This window comes from Lonchura striata, chromosome 25, assembly GCF_050655825.1.
Source record: "Lonchura striata isolate lonStrDom1 chromosome 25, ASM5065582v1, whole genome shotgun sequence".
NCBI classification, from domain to species: Eukaryota; Metazoa; Chordata; class Aves; order Passeriformes; family Estrildidae; genus Lonchura; species Lonchura striata.
In genome coordinates, this window is record NC_140727.1 from 5,110,812 (window position 1) to 5,127,337 (window position 16,526).

Sequence of the window (16,526 nt, forward strand, 5' to 3'; positions counted from 1 at the left end):
CCCCAAATCCCCCTCTCACACCCCAAATCCCCCTCGCTCACCCCAAATCCCCCTCTCACACCCCAAATCCCCCTCTCACACCCTAAATCCCCCTCGCTCACCCCAAATCCCCCTCTCACACCCCAAATCCCCCTCTCACACCCCAAATCCCCCTCTCACACCCCAAATCCCCCTCTCACACCCCAAATCCTCCTCTCACACCCCAAATCCCCCTCCCACCCCCCAAATCCCCCTCGCCCGCCCCAGCGCGCCTCCTCCCGCCGCCCCACAGCGGCTCCCCCGCGCAGCCCCACGCGTGACACGCGCGCACGTCCCGCTCCCCCTCCCTCCCCCTCCCTCCCCCTCCCTCCCCCTCCCTCATCCTCCCCTCCCTCTCCCCTCCCTCCCCTCCCTCCCTCTCCCCTCCCTCCCTCCCTCCCTCTCCCCTCCGCGCCCCCGGCCCGCCCCCGCCCGCCCCGCCTCCGCCGCCGCTCGCTCGGGGCTCGGCGCGCAGCGGAGCCGCCGGAGCTCCGTGGCCCTTCCCGGCCCCTGCCCGGCCCCGGCCCGGCCGGGCCCGGCTCCCGAGCAGCGCTGCCGGTCCCGGGGGCGGCGCGGGGCCCGGAGGGGCGGCGATCGGCCGGGCCCGAGCCCCTCCCGGAGCCCCGGGACCCCCGGCGGGCCCTGCCCCGGAGCGCGGCCGCCGCACGGGACGGGAGCATGCGGATCCTCCTCCTGTGCGTGCTGACTCTCGCCGGGACCCGCGGGCAAGGTGGGCACCGCCGCGGGCACGGGACCGGGCGCTGGACACCGGGAGCGGCGCCGGGATCGGCACCGGGAGCGGCACCGGGAGCGGCACCGGGAGCGGCACCGGCGGCGGCGCCGTTCCCAACTCCGCGGGCATCGCTCCAGCCCCGCTCGCCGCCGGTCCCGCCCGTTCCCGGAGGGATGAGAGCGGCTCCGGCCGGGCCCGGGGCTCGGGGGTACCGGGGGGTACCGGGGGGTACCGGGCGGTGCTGGCGGGCCCGGGCTCGGTGCTTCTGGAGCCGCCGTTGTGGTACCGGAGGGTTCGGATGCAATCGCGGCCGGTTCGCCTCCGTCGCGGGCCCGGTTTTACCAAATCCCGGGGTGGGTTCTCGTGGGTTCCCCCGATCCAGGACCGGGAGATCCCGGTGGAACCGGGCCCGGTTCTCCCAAACCCCAGGGTTGCTCCTTGTGGACCCCCCTTCGGTACCGGGGGGCCCTGATGGAACCGGGCCGATCCTCCTGGATCACCCCCTCCGGTACCGGGGGGTCCCGGTGGAACCGGGCCCGGTTCTGCCAAACCCCGGGGCTGCTCCTCGTGAGCCCCCCCCTCGGTACCGGGAGATCCCGGTGGAACCGGGCCCGGTTCTCCCCGGTCCTGGGACTGCTCCTCGTGGACCCCCGTTCCCTACCGGAGGGTCCCGATGGAACCGGGCCCGGTTCTCGGGGACCACCCCGCTCCGGTACCGGGGGTCCCGCCGGAACCGGGCCCGGTTCCATCGGTTCTCCCCGCCCGGTGCCGCTCCGTTCCGCCCGGTTCCGGTCCTGCTGGAGCCCCCGGGGCGGCACCGGGGTTTCGGGCCCCCATCCCGGTGCCCGGGGCCGGTTCCGGGGGGGGTTCGGGGACCCGGGGGTCAAACGGGACCCCCGGGGGGGGCACGGGGGGGACGGGGCTGGGGGTGATGGGGGGGCTTGACCCGGCCGGGGGGGTCTGACCCCAAATCCGTCCGTCCGTCCGTCCGTCCGTCCGTGGCGAGAGCAGGGGCCACCTCCGGGGGGCCCCAGGACCCCAGTCCAGCCGTTCCTTGGAAATGGGTCTGGGGGAGCCCGGAGCTGCCTTGGCCCACCCCGTGCCCACCCCGTGCCCACCCCGAGCCCCCACCCGGCGTGGGGGTTCGGAGCAACCCGACCCCCCCCCCCCACGACCCCCCAAAACCCGCGCCGTGCCCTCCCCGGGGGAAACTGAGGCACGGGGAGCTGCTCTGCCAAGGTCACGCTGAGGAAAAGCTGCGAGCCTGGGGGGGGGGCTGGGGGTCCCCAAAACCTCTCGGAGGGAAGGGTGGGGGGCACCCCCATCCCCGCGGGATTTTGGGGGGTCTCCCCCCGTCCGCGGGGCCGGGGCCGGGCTGTGCCCCCCGCCCGGGCAGCCCCGGCGCGGCCTCCGGCGCTTCCCCGCTCCAAAATCCAATCTAATTTTTAATTAAGGGGGCGGCGTTGCTAAGATGCCGGGAGGAGAGAGGGGAAGGGAGAGAAAAGGGGGGAAAAAGGAAAAAACACCAAAAAAAAAAACCGCCGGGACCGCGGTTTGAGGAGGAGCGAGCGGAGGGGCCGGGGCAGCACCGGGACCCCCGAGGGGCCGCGACCCCCGGGACCCCCGGGGCAGCACCGGGACCCCCGGGACCCCCGGGACCCCCGAGGCCCGGGGCAGCACCGGGACCCCCGGGAACAAAAAGCGGCCGCGCTCCCGCCCCGGGGCCACGCGGGGAGCGGCGGGAGCGGCCCCGAGCGCCGGGGGGCTCCGGGAGCCCGGTGTGGGGCGGGGGCTCCGGTGTGGGGAGGGGGCTCCGGTGTGGGGAGGGGGGCTCCAGTTTGGGGTGGGACGGCTCCAGTTTGGGATCAATGGCTCCGATTGGACGGGACAGGGCTGTTTTGGGATCAATGGCTCCGATTGGGATCAATGGCTCCGATTGGGGTGGGAGGGATCCGGTCTGGGATCAATGGCTCTGATTGGGATGGGAGGGATCCAGTTTGGGATCAATGGCTCCGATTGGACGGGACAGGGCTGTTTTGGGATCAATGGCTCTGTTTGGGATCAATGGCTCCGATTGGGATGGGAGGGATCCGGTCTGGGATCAATGGCTCCAATTGGGATGGGACAGGGCTGCTTTGGGATCAATGGCTCTGTTTGGGATCAATGGCTCCAATTGGGATGGGATGGATCCGGTCTGGGATCAATGGCTCCGATTGGACGGGACAGGGCTGTTTTGGGATCAATGGCTCCGATTGGGATCAATCGCTCCAGTTTGGGGTGGGAGGGATCCAGTCTGGGATCAATGGCTCCGATTGGGATGGGACAGGGCTGTTTTAGGATCAATGGCTCTGTTTGGGATCAATCGCTCCAGTTTGGGGTGGGATGGCTCCGATCGGGATGGGAGGGATCCGGTCTGGGATCAATGGCTCCGATTGGACAGGACAGGGCTGTTTTGGGATCAATGGCTCTGTTTGGGATCAATCGCTCCAGTTTGGGGTGGGATGGCTCCGATCGGGATGGGAGGGATCCGGTCTGGGATCAATGGCTCCGATTGGGATCAATGCCTCTGTTTGGGATCAATGGCTCCAGTTTGGGATGGGACAACTCCAGTTAGGATGGGAGGAATCTGGTTTTGGATCAATGGCTCCGATCGGGATCGATGGCTCTGATTGGGGTGGGCCAGGGCTGCTTTGGGATCGATGGCTTCGGTTTGGGACGGCTCCAGTTTGAGATGGGAGAGATCCGGTTTGGGGTGGGAGGGATCCGGTTTGGGATCAATGGCTCCGATTGGGATCAATGGCTCCGATTGGGATGGGAGAGATCTGTTTTAGGATCAATGGCTCCAGTTTGGGATGGGAGGGATCCGGTTTGGGATCAATGGCTCACGTTGGGATCAGGGCTCAATGTCCCTACGTGACAATCCCAGTGATCCCCAAATCCATCCCAAACCCAAACCCATCCCAAACCCATCCCAAATCCATCCCAAACCCATCCCATCCCAAATCCATCTCATCTCTTCAATCCCAAACCCAAACCCATCCCAAATCCATCCCAAACCCATCCAAACCCATCCCATCCCATCCCATCCCATCCCATCCCATCCCATCCCATCCCATCCCATCCCAACCCATCCCAAATCCATCCAAATCCATCCAAACCCATCCCAAATCCATCCCAAACCCATCCCAAACTCATCCCAAACCCATCCCAAACCCATCCCATCCCAAATCCATCTCATCTCTTCAATCCCAAACCCAAACCCATCCCAAATCCATCCAAATCCATCCCAAACCCATCCCAAATCCATCCCAAATCCATCCCAAACCCATCCCAAATCCATCCCAAACCCATCCCAAATCCATCCCAAATCCATCCAAATCCATCCCAAACCCATCCCAAATCCATCCCAAATCCATCCCAAACCCATCCCAAATCCATCCCAAACCCATCCCAAATCCATCCCAAATCCATCCAAATCCATCCCAAACCCATCCCAAATCCATCCCAAACTCATCCCAAACCCATCCCATCCCATCCCATCCCATCTCTTCAATCCCAAACCCAAATCCATCCCAAATCCATCCCATCCCATCCCATCCCATCCCATCCCATCCCATCCCATCCCAATCCCATCCCATCCCATCCCATCCCATCCCAATCCCTCTTTTGCTCCTCCATCACCTCTGAGACGAGCCTGGCTCCCAACGCGCCGGGCCAGAATTTGCGGGTTTTTTTTCAGGAAAATTTGTTTTTTTCAGGAAATTTTTAGGGTTTTTTTTCAGGAAAATGTGGGTTTTCAGGCAATTTTGGGGATTTTCCGGGAAATGTTGGGGATTTCAGGCAAACGTGGGGTTCCCACTCGGGCCAGGCCGGGATCTGGGGTGGCTCCGGCCGGGCTCTCGTTCAATCCTTTCCTGGATCCGAAAGGAAGCCGCTCGTCCTCGCCGGGATTGCGCCCCAGACCAAATATCCAATGGATATTCCAAATATCCATTCGTTCCTGGGCCGCCCTCTGCCTCCTGCGGGGCTTTTATTGATCTCATTGGGCCTTTTCTTTCATTTCTTCTTTTCTTTAGTTTTTATTTTATTTCTTCTTTTGTTTTCTTTTTATTTTTATTTGATATTTTATTTTATTTTATTTTATTTTATTTTACTTTTTATTTTTATTTTATTTTATTTTATTTTATTTTACTTTTTATTTTACTTTTTATTTTATTTTATTTTATTTTATTTTATTTTATTTTACTTTATGTTTTTAGGTTTTTTTATTATTTCATATTTTATTTTATATTTACATTTTCTTTTCTTTTCTTTTGGTTTGGTTTGTTTTACTTTGTTTTATTTTATTTTATTGTATTATATTGCATTGTATTGTATTGTATTATATTTTATTTTCATCTTCCCACCTTTTCCTCCTTCCCTCGCATAAGAGAGGTGACATTTGGGATCCCAGAGATTTGGGATTTCAGAGGATTTTGGATCCTGTGGGATTTGGGATCTCAGAGATTTGGGATCTCAGAGGATTTGGGATCCCAGAGGATTTGGGATCTCAGAGGATTTGGGATCCCAGAGGATTTGGGATCCGGGGGATTTGGGATCCTGGGGGATTTGGGATCCGGGGGATTTGGGATCCTGTGGGATTTGGGATCTGGGGGATTTGGGATCTGGAGGATTTGGGATCCTGTGGGATTTGGGATCTGGGGGATTTGGGATCCGGGGGATTTGGGATCCCAGAGGATTTGGGATCCTGGGGGGTTTGGGATCCTGTGGGATTTGGGATCCCAGAGATTTGGGATCTCAGAGGATTTGGGATCTGGTGGATTTGTGGCCCCTTTGGTCAGGGACTTGTCCAGGATGAACTGGGATGAACTGGGATGGACTGGGATTGAACTGGGATGGACTGGGATTGAACTGGGATTGAACTGGGATGGACTGGGATTGAACTGGAATGAACTGGGATTGAACTGGGATGGACTGGGATTGAACTGGGATGGACTGGGATGAACTGGGATGGACTGGGATTGAACTGGGATTGAACTGGGAGGGACTGGGATGAACTGGAATGAACTGGGATTGAACTGGGATGGACTGGGATTGAACTGGAATGAACTGGGATTGAACTGGGATGGACTGGGATTGAACTGGAATGAACTGGGATGAACTGGGATGGACTGGGATGGACTGGGATGAACTGGGATGGACTGGGATTGAACTGGGATGTGACCCTTGACCCCAGGTTCGGTTCTGGGGGGCGGGGCCAGGGCCCGGGAACTGAGGGGGGGGGGCTGCTGATTTTGGGGTGATTTGGGAGATTTTGGGGTGATTTGGGTGATTTTGGGGTGATTTGGGCCAGTTGGGAGATTTTGGGGTGATTTGGGGTCATTGGGGGTTTCCTTGGTGAGTTTTGGGGTGATTTTTGTGATTTGGGGTGATAATGGGGTGGGTTTGGGCTGATTTGGGGTGATTGGAGGGGATTTCAGCGTGATTTCGTGTGATTTTGTGAATTTGGGTGATTTGGGGTGAATTTTTGTGATTTCAGGATGATTTTGGAGTGTCCCTGAGCTCATTAATGTCCCAGCTCATTAATTCATTAATTTATTCATTTACTCATTCATTCCTTCAGTCATTAATGGTTTCCTCAGTTCACGCCCCCGATTTGTGGGAATTATCGGGTATTTTGGGGAATTCTCAGGAGTTATCAGGAATTCTCAGGAATTATTGGGAATTAATATCCCAAATTACTGGGAATTTGGGGAATTCTTGGGAGTTATTGGGAATTTTGGGGAATTCTTGGGAGTTATGAGGAGTTATCAGGAATTCTCGGGAATTCTCAGGAATTATCAGGAATTCTGGGGAATTATTGGGAATTTTCATGAATTCTCAGGAATTTTTGGGAATTTTTGGGAATTCTCCCCCTCCCCCCGCTGCCGCCAAGCCCCGCCCCTTTTCCCTCTCCCGGCTCCTTCTCTCTTCATTATCTTCTAATTAATCGCTCTGGTTTTAGCGTTAATTGCGCTCTCTTGGGCACGCGGCTCATTTGCATAAAGCGGGGCTTTGGGATTTGGGATTTGGGATGGGGATTTGGGATTTGAGGTCCGGGATTTGAGGTTTGGGGTTTGGGGTTTGGGATTTGGGATTTGGGATCAGGGATTTGGGGTTTAGGATTTGGGATCAGGGATTTGGGATCAGGGATTTGGGATCAGGGGTTTGGGGTTTAGGATTTGGGATTTGGAATCAGGGATTTGGGGTTTAGGATTTGGGATTTGGGATCTGGGATTTGGGATCAGGGATTTGGGATTTCAGATCAAGGATCATGGATTTGGGATCAGGGGTTTGGGGTTTAGGGTTTGGGATTTGGAATCAGGGATTTGGGGTTTGGGATTTGGGATTTGGGATCAGGGATTTGGGGTTTGGGATTTGGGATCTGGGGTTTGGGATTTGGGATTTGGGGTTTGGGATTTGGGATTTGGAATCAGGGATTTGGGATTTCAGATCAAGGATCATGGATTTGGGATCAGGGATTTGGGATCTGGGATTTGGGGTTTGGGATTTGGGATCTGGGATTTGGGAAAAGCCACACCGGGAGCCCGGGCAGGGAGGGAGGAGGGGAAAAATGGGGGGAAAAGGGGGGAAATGGGAAAAAATGGGGGGAAATGGGGAAAAATGGGGGAAATGGGGAAAAATGGGGAAAAAAGAGGAAAACATGGGGGGAAAGGGGGGGGAATGGGAAAAAATGGAGGGGGAAATGGGAAAAAATGGAGGGAAATGGGAAACAATGGGGGGAAATGGGGAAAAATGGGGGGAAATGGGGGAAAATGAGGAAAAATGGGGAAAAAAGAGGAAAACATGGGGGAAAAGGGGGGGGAATGGGAAAAAATGAGGGGAAATGGGAAAAAATTGAGGGGAAATGGGGAAAAGAAGGGAAGATGGGGAAAAGGGGGGAAAGGGGGGCGGAAAAAAGGAGGAAAAAGGAGAAAAAAGGGGAAAAAAGGGGAAAAAAGGGGAAAAAGGGAAGGAGCCGTGTCTGCACGGGCTGGCCGGGAAGGCTGGCGGCGTTGCCATGGCAACGGGCGGATTATGATCCAAATGGAAATCAAAATCCGGGGGGGTTTGGGATGGGAATGGGAAGGGAAGGAGGAAAAGGAGGAGGAGGAGGAGGGGGGAAGGAAAAAACAACTTTTATTTCCAAGGCGAGAGCGCTCGGAGGCGTTGCCATGGGAACGGGGGGGGGAAAAATTTAATTTTTGTAATTTTTTTTTTTTTAATTTAAATTAAACGCGAATGGGAAGGGGCGGGCAGGGGGAGGAGGAGCGCGAGGAAGGCTCCGGGATCGGGATCGGGATCGGGATCGATCCTTGGGGTGTCCCGTGGGAGCCTTGCCCGGCTGGATTTTCCCCCAAAAAATTCACATTTTCACCCTTCAGCCAGGTGAGGTTTTCCCAAAAATCCACCTTTTCCCCCCCAAAATCCACATTTTTCTTCTTTCCCCAGTTGTATTTTCCCCAAAATCCACTTTTTTCCCCACCCCGAGGTGCATTTTGCCCAAATTCCACTTTTTTCCCCCTTCCTCCAATGGATTTTCCTCAAAATTCACATTTTCCACCTTTCCCCATGCGGATTTTTCCCAAAATCCACGTTTTCCCCCCAAAATTCACATTTTTCCCTTTCCCCAGTTGGATTTCCCCCAAAATCCACATTTTCCCCATCTCCAGTTGGATTTTGCCCAAATTCCACTTTTTTTTCTCCTTTCCCCATTTGGATTTTCCCCCCAAAATTCACATTTTTCCAACTTTTCCCCCTCTCCGGGGCTGGAAATGGGAATATCCCGATGCTGGGGCCGCTCTGGGGGGGACAATTCCAGGCTCCTTTTTCCTCTCTTTTCCCCTATTTTGGTGAAATTTCAATTAAAAAAAAAAAAAAAGAAAAAAGAAAGGAAAGAAAAAGAAAGAAAGAAAGAAAGAAAGGAAAGAAAAAAGAAAGAAAGAAAGAAAGAAAGAAAGAAAGAAAGAAAGAAAGAAAGAAAGAAAGAAAGAAAGAATTCAGAGCGGATTTAATTTAAGTAAAGTTGGGGAAAAGGGAATTTCCCACCCAAATTGGGATTTGGGATGGGCAGAGCTCCCCCGGGGCGGTTTTTGGGGCGGTTTTTGGGGGTTTTTAGGTGGATTTGGGGCAGGAACGGAACCCTTGGGATCAAGGAGAGGGAAACTGAGGCAGGAATTGTCGGGTTTTCCATGGACAGCGGCGATCCCCGCCCGGAAAATCGGGGAAAAATCCGAATTGATCCTCAGAGGGACGCGAGGGGCCGGCCCGGCGCGCAGGGGGTTAAAAATTCGGCGTTTTTGCCTTTCCAGAGGAGCCTTGGCAGGAAATTCCTGAAATTCCAGGAGTGTGGGATCATCGCGCGGCGGGAGGGGAGCGGGGCGGGAGGGCTCGGGACACCCCGAAAAACCCGGAGCCCACCCCAAAAAAAGCGAATTTCACCCCAAAAAAATTCCCGAATGCAACCCCAAACAAACCCCGAGTTCCACCCCAAAAAATCCCACCCGAAAAAACCCGAATTCCATCCCGAAAAATCCCGAATCCAACCCCAAACAAACCCCGAGTTCCACCCCAAAAAATCCCGAATCCAACCCCAAACAAACCCCGAGTTCCACCCCAAAAAATCCCGAATCCAACCCCAAACAAACCCCGAGTTCCACCCCAAAAAATCCCACCCGAAAAACCCCGAATTCCACCCCAAAAAAACCCGAATTCCACCCCAAACAAATCCCAAATCCCACCCCGAAAAACCCCGAATTCCACCCCGAAAAACCCCGAATTCCACCCCAAATAAATCCTGAAATCCACCCCAAACAAATCCCAAATCCCACCCCGAAAAATCCCGAATTCCATCCCGAAAAATCCCGAATTCCGTCCCGAAAAATCCCGAATTCCACCCCAAACAAACCCCGAATTCCACCCCAAAAAATCCCACCCGAAAACTCCCGAATTCCACCCCAAGAAATCCTGAAATCTCACCCCAAAAAAACCCGAATTCCACCCCAAACAAATCCCAAATCCCACCCCGAAAAACCCCGAATTCCACCCAAAAAAAAAAACCCGAATCCCACCCCAAAAAAACCAGATTCCCATCCTAAAAAATCCTGAACCAAACCCCCCGAAAAAACGCCCTGACCCCCCAAATTCCCCCTGACCCCCCCAAACTGAGTCCCCCGCAGGCCCCCAGGACCCCTCCCCAAATCAGAGCCCCCAAAACTGCCCTGACCCCCCCAAAATTTGGACCTGACCCCCCCAAATTCCCCCTGAGCCCCCAAAACTGAGCTGCCAGAGGCTCCAGGGACCCCTCCCCAATTTGGAGCCCCCAAAACCACCCTGACCCCCCAAAAACTGCCCTGATCCCCCAAAATTGCCCTGACCCCCCAAAAAACGCGGACCTGACCCCCCCAAATTCCCCCTGAGCCCCCAAATTCAGCCGCCCAGAGGCTCCAGGGACCCCTCCCCAAATCTGAACCCCCAAAACCGCCCTGACCCCCCAAAAAACGCGGACCTGACCCCCCCAAAACTGCCCAGACCCCCCAAAAAACGCGGACCTGACCCCCCAAAACTGCCCTGACCCCCCCAAAAACCGCCCTGATCCCCCAAAACTGCCCTGACCCCCCAAAAAACGCGGACCTGACCCCCCAAATTCCCCCTGAGCCCCCAAATTCAGCCGCCCAGAGGCTCCAGGGACCCCTCCCCAAATCTGAGCCCCCCAAACCGCCCTGACCCCCCCAAAACTGCCCTGACCCCCCAAAACTGCCCTGACCCCCCAAAAACACGGACCTGACCCCCCAAAACTGCCCTGACCCCCCAAAACTGCCCTGACCCCCCAAAAACACGGACCTGACCCCCCCAAATTCCCCCTGAGCCCCCAAAATTGAGCTGCTAGAGGCTCCAGGGACCCCTCCCCAAATCTGAGCCCCCAAAACCGCCCTGACCCCCCCAAAATTTGGACCTGACCCCCCAAACCGCCCTGACCCCCCCAAAATTTGGACCTGACCCCCCAAACCGCCCTGACCCCCCCAAAAACCGCCCTGACCCCCCCAGAATTTGGACCTGACCCCCCAAATTCCCCGTGACCCCCCCACCCGCCCCTCCCCCCGCCCCTCGCGCTCCCACTGGCGCCGTTTCATTAATTAGCGCAGGAACAATCTCTAATTAAGACTTTTGTTCGTTCGCTTGAGCGGGGGGGGGATGGGGAGATTTTTTGGGACGAGCGGGGGGGGGGAAATAAAAAATTAAAAAAAAAAAAAAGAAATAAAAATCCCGAATTTAATGAGAGGGAAACTGGAGAAAATTAAAAAATAAAAATAATAAATTTTAAAAAAGCGCTGGAACCGTTCCCCCCCCTCCCCGCCCCCCCGGAGCTGCGGCCTCGTTAGCAGATGTCTTAATGAGACAGCGCTAATTAATGGCAATAACGGCCCCGGGTCGCGGCAGAGGCGCCCCGGGGCCGCGGGGGGAGGAGCGGCACCGCCCGTGCCTCAGTTTCCCCCACGGAATAACCCCCGCCGTGCCTCAGTTTCCCCCATGGAATGACCCCCTCCGTGCCTCAGTTTCCCCCACGGAATAACCCCAGCCGTGCCTCAGTTTCCCCCATGGAATAACCCCCTCCGTGCCTCAGTTTCCCCCATGGAATAACCCCAGCCGTGCCTCAGTTTCCCCCACGGAATAACCCCCGCCGTGCCTCAGTTTCCCCCATGGAATAACCCCAGCCGTGCCTCAGTTTCCCTTTAGAAATCCCCTCCGTGCCTCAGTTTCCCCCATGGAAATCCTCTCCGTGCCTCAGTTTCCCTTTGGAAATCCCATCTGTGCCTCAGTTTCCCCCATGGAATGACCCCAGCCGTGCCTCAGTTTCCCCCATGGAAATCCCCTCCGTGCCTCAGTTTCCCCCATGGAATAACCCTAGCCGTGCCTCAGTTTCCCCCATGGAATAACCCCAGCCGTGCCTCAGTTTCCCTTTGGAAATCCCCTCCGTGCCTCAGTTTCCCCCACGGAATAACCCCAGCCGTGCCTCAGTTTCCCTTTAGAAATCCCCTCCGTGCCTCAGTTTCCCCCACGGAATAACCCCCGCCGTGCCTCAGTTTCCCCTATGGAAATCCTCTCCGTGCCTCAGTTTCCCCCATGGAATAACCCCAGCCGTGCCTCAGTTTCCCCCATGGAATAACCCCAGCCGTGCCTCAGTTTCCCCCACGGAATAACCCCCGCCGTGCCTCAGTTTCCCTTTAGAAATCCCCTCCGTGCCTCAGTTTCCCCCATGGAAATCCTCTCCGTGCCTCAGTTTCCCTTTGGAAATCCCCTCCGTGCCTCAGTTTCCCCCATGGAAATCCCCTCCGTGCCTCAGTTTCCCCCATGGAATAACCCCAGCCGTGCCTCAGTTTCCCCCATGGAAATCCTCTCCGTGCCTCAGTTTCCCTTTGGAAATCCCCTCCGTGCCTCAGTTTCCCCCATGGAAATCCCCTCCGTGCCTCAGTTTCCCCCATGGAATAACCCTAGCCGTGCCTCAGTTTCCCCCATGGAAATCCTCTCCGTGCCTCAGTTTCCCCCACGGAATAACCCCAGCCGTGCCTCAGTTTCCCCCACGGAATAACCCCCGCCGTGCCTCAGTTTCCCCCATGGAATAACCCCAGCCGTGCCTCAGTTTCCCTTTAGAAATCCCCTCCGTGCCTCAGTTTCCCCCATGGAATAACCCCAGCCGTGCCTCAGTTTCCCCATGGAATGACCCCCTCCGTTTCCCCTCATGGCAGGGACGGGGCCACGGGGCCAGGGACGGGGCCACGGCGGGACCGGCCGTGCCCGGTGGCACCGCGGGGACACCGCCCGGGCCGGCCCGGCGGGGATCGGGGCTGCGGCCGCAATTAAGGAGGAATTAAGGCTGGAATATTTAATGACGGCGGGATTGGGGACGGCGATTGCGGCCAGAGCGGCGAGGGGGAAAAAGGGGGGACACCGGGGCCGGGGGGACACCGGGGGCGCGTCCAGCACCGGGGGCTGGACCCCCGAACCCCGAAATTCACGGGATCCCGAAATTCCCCGAACCCCGAAACTCCCGGGATCCCTGAAATTCCCGGGATCCCCGAACCCCGAAACTCCCGGGATCCCCGAAACTCCCGGGATCCCCGAAACTCCCGGGATCCCTGAAATTCCCGAACCCCGAAATTCCGGGATCCCCGAACCCCGAAATTCCCGGGATCCCCGAAACTCCCGGGATCTCCGAAACTCCCGGGATCTCCGAAACTCCCGGGATCCCCGAACCCCGAAATTCCCGGGATCCCCGAGCCCCGAAACTCCCGGGATCCCCGAAACTCCCGGGATCCCCGAAACTCCCGGGATCCCCGAAACCCCGGGATCCCCGAACCCCGAAATCCCCGGGACAGACGGGCGGCATCACCCGGCTGCTGACAAGGCGGGGACAGTTTGGAACCCGGAATTCCTTCCCCAGCTCAGAAAATCCTGGAATTCCGTGACCCCACAGCTCCCCCCGGGCGCTTTTCCAGAGGGAAGAGGCGCCGGGAATCTCCCGGGGCCGGGAATTTTGGGAAGCGGGGAGGGACCGGGGCTTTCGGGGGCGCCCCCAAGGCCGGGATGCGCCGTTTCCCTCTGGAATTCTCATCCCGGCGGGCTTGGGTGGAACGGGGAGCCCGGGACGCGGCCGTGGCTTCGTGTCCCCGCCCGGAGCCGAGCTGGAATCCCAAATTCCGCATCCCAAAATAGTTCCCGGCGGGGCGGGGGAGCGCGGATGTGCCAGGGCTGATCTCGTCTGCGAGCCCGGGCGGCGCGGGGCGGATTCCCGGGAAACGGGGCCGGGATTGCCGGGAAAACGGGGCTGGAAATCCTGGGAAAACGGGGCTGGAAATCCTGGGGAAACAGGGACAGAATTCCCGGGAAACGGGGCCGGGATTCCCGGGAAAACAGGGCTGGAAATCCTGGGAAAACGGGGACAGAATTCCCGGGAAAATAGGGCCGGGATTGCCGGGAAAACAGGGCTGGAAATCCTGGGAAAACGGGGCTGGAAATCCTGGGGAAACAGGGACAGAATTCCCGGGAAAATAGGCCGGGATTCCCGGGAAAACGGGGCTGGGATTCCCGGGAAAACAGGGCCGGAATTCCTGGGAAAACAGGGCTGGAAATCCTGGGGAAACAGGGCCGGAATTGCCGGGAAAACGGGGCCAGAATTCCTGGGAAAACAGGGCCAGAATTCCTGGGGAAACAGGGACAGAATTCCTGGGGAAACAGGGACAGAATTCCTGGGGAAACAGGGACAGAATTCCTGGAAAAACAGGGCTGGAAATCCTGGGGAAACAGGGCCGGAATTCCTGGGAAAACAGGGACAGAATTCCTGGGAAAACGGGATCGATCCCTGCTAAAATGGGATCCCAAATCCCGGCCGAATGGGGGCCAGAGTTACCGAGAATTCCCCGGCAGGGTGGGACCCCAAATTCCCATCGGGATGTCGTCCCCCATTCCCAGCAGGATGTGATCCCGCTCTTCTGTCAGGGTGGGACCCCAAATTCCCATCGGGATGTCGTCCCCCATTCCCAGCAGGATGTGATCCCGCTCTTCTGTCAGGGTGGGACCCCAAATTCCCGGCAGGACGGGACCCCCACTCCCAGCCCTGCCGGGGTCTCCAGTTTGGGATCCCTCCGCATCCCATCAATCCCATGGATCCCATAAATCCCATCCCATCCCATCCCATGGATCCCACTGATCCCACCCCATCCCTTGGATCCCATAAATCCCACCCCATGGATCCCATAAATCCCATCCCCTGGATCCCATAAATCCCACCCCATGGATCCCATAAATCCCATCCCCTGGATCCCATAAATCCCACCCCATGGATCCCATAAATCCCACCCCATGGATCCCATAAATCCCACCCCATGGATCCCATAAATCCCATCCCATGGATCCCACTGATCCCATCCCATAAATCCCATCCCCTGGATCCCATAAATCCCATCCCCTGGATCCCATAAATCCCACCCCATGCATCCCATAAATCCCACCCCACGGATCCCATAAATCCCACCCCATGGATCCCATAAATCCCATAAATCCCACCCCATGGATCCCACTGATCCCATCCCATCAATCCGATCCCATGCATCCCATAAATCCCACCCCATGGATCCCATAAATCCCACCCCATGGATCCCATAAATCCCATCCCATGGATCCCATCCCATAAATCCCATCCCATGGATCTCACTGATCCCATCCCATCAATCCCATCCCATAAATCCCATCCCATGGATCCCACTGATCCCATCCCATAAATCCCATCCCCTGGATCCCATAAATCCCATAAATCCCACCCCATGGATCCCATAAATCCCATAAATCCCACCCCATGGATCTCACTGATCCCATCCCATAAATCCCATCCCATGAATCCCATAAATCCCATAAATCCCACCCCATGGATCTCACTGATCCCATCCCATCAATCCCACCCCATAAATCCCACCCCATGGATCCCATAAATCCCATCCCATGGATCCCATAAATCCCATAAATCCCATCCCCTGGATCCCATAAATCCCACCCCATGGATCCCATAAATCCCACCCCATGGATCCCATAAATCCCATCCCCTGGATCCCATAAATCCCACCCCATGGATCCCATAAATCCCATAAATCCCATCCCATGGATCCCACTGATCCCATCCCATAAATCCCATCCCATAAATCCCATAAATCCCATAAATCCCACCCCATGGATCCCACCGATCCCGCCCCATCCCCTCGCTGTCCCCGCCCCGCGGTGCCACCCCCGGAGGTGCCCCCGGTGTCCCCTGGGGACACGAGGGGACTCGAGGGGACACGATGGACACGAGGGGACACGAGGGGACACGAGTGACTCGAGGGGACAGCGGCGGCACCCGCAGCAGCCCCGGCCTCTTCCCTTCCCAAATCCTCTTTCCTTCCCCGCAGAAAGGGGGAAAAACCTGGATTTTTTATTTCATGATTGGATTTTTTAGCGCTCCCCTCCCTCCTCGCCTGCTTCGGGGTTTGGGTTGAGTTGGGTTTTATTTGAATTTTTTTGTTGTTGTTTCACGTAAAAATAGCAGCGAAGAACTCGGGAAGGGAAGAGGGGAAAGGATTCAGATCTGAAAGGAGAGGGGAGGGACGAGGGAGGGATAAAATAAGGATGGGAGGATGGGAAAAAGGGGGGAAGAGAATGGGGAAAATGGGGAAAAATGGGGGGAAAAGGGAAAAAACAGGGAGAAAAGGGGGAGGAATGCGGGAAGCGAGAGCTCCGACGGGCCGGGGGACACGGGGGGACACGGGGACACGGGGGGACACGGGGGGACACGGGGGCACGGGGACACGGGGACAGACACGGGGGGACACGGGGACACGGGGGGACACAGGGAGGGACATGGGGGGACACGGGGACACGGGGACACGGGGAAACGGGGAAACGGGGACACGGGGGGACACGGGGACACGGGGAGGGACATGGGGGGACACGGGGACACGGGGACACGGGGAAACGGGGACACGGGGGGACACGGGGACAGACACGGGGAGACACGGGGACACGGGGGGACACGGGGGGAAACGGGGACACGGGGGACACGGGGACACGGGGGGACACGGGGACACGGGGGGACACGGGGACACGGGGACAGACACGGGAGGGACACGGGGGGACACGGGGGGGTGGCACTGGATGGTGGCACTGATGGTGGCACTGGATGGTGGCACTGGATGGTGGCACTGGATGG

The 16,526-nt window shown here is 57.3% G+C and overlaps 1 protein-coding gene across 1 annotated transcript in view; it reads left to right on the forward strand.

Annotated features, from left to right (window-relative positions):
• Positions 1-490: 490 nt before the first annotated feature.
• Positions 491-16,526, forward strand: part of KIRREL1 (kirre like nephrin family adhesion molecule 1) — a 39,184-nt gene continuing 23,148 nt past the window's right edge. The window contains exon 1 of the mRNA XM_085560883.1: positions 491-748. Within this exon, the coding sequence (XP_085417009.1) occupies positions 697-748 (52 nt within the window). The 5' untranslated portion in view covers positions 491-696. The remainder of the gene's footprint in view (positions 749-16,526) is intronic.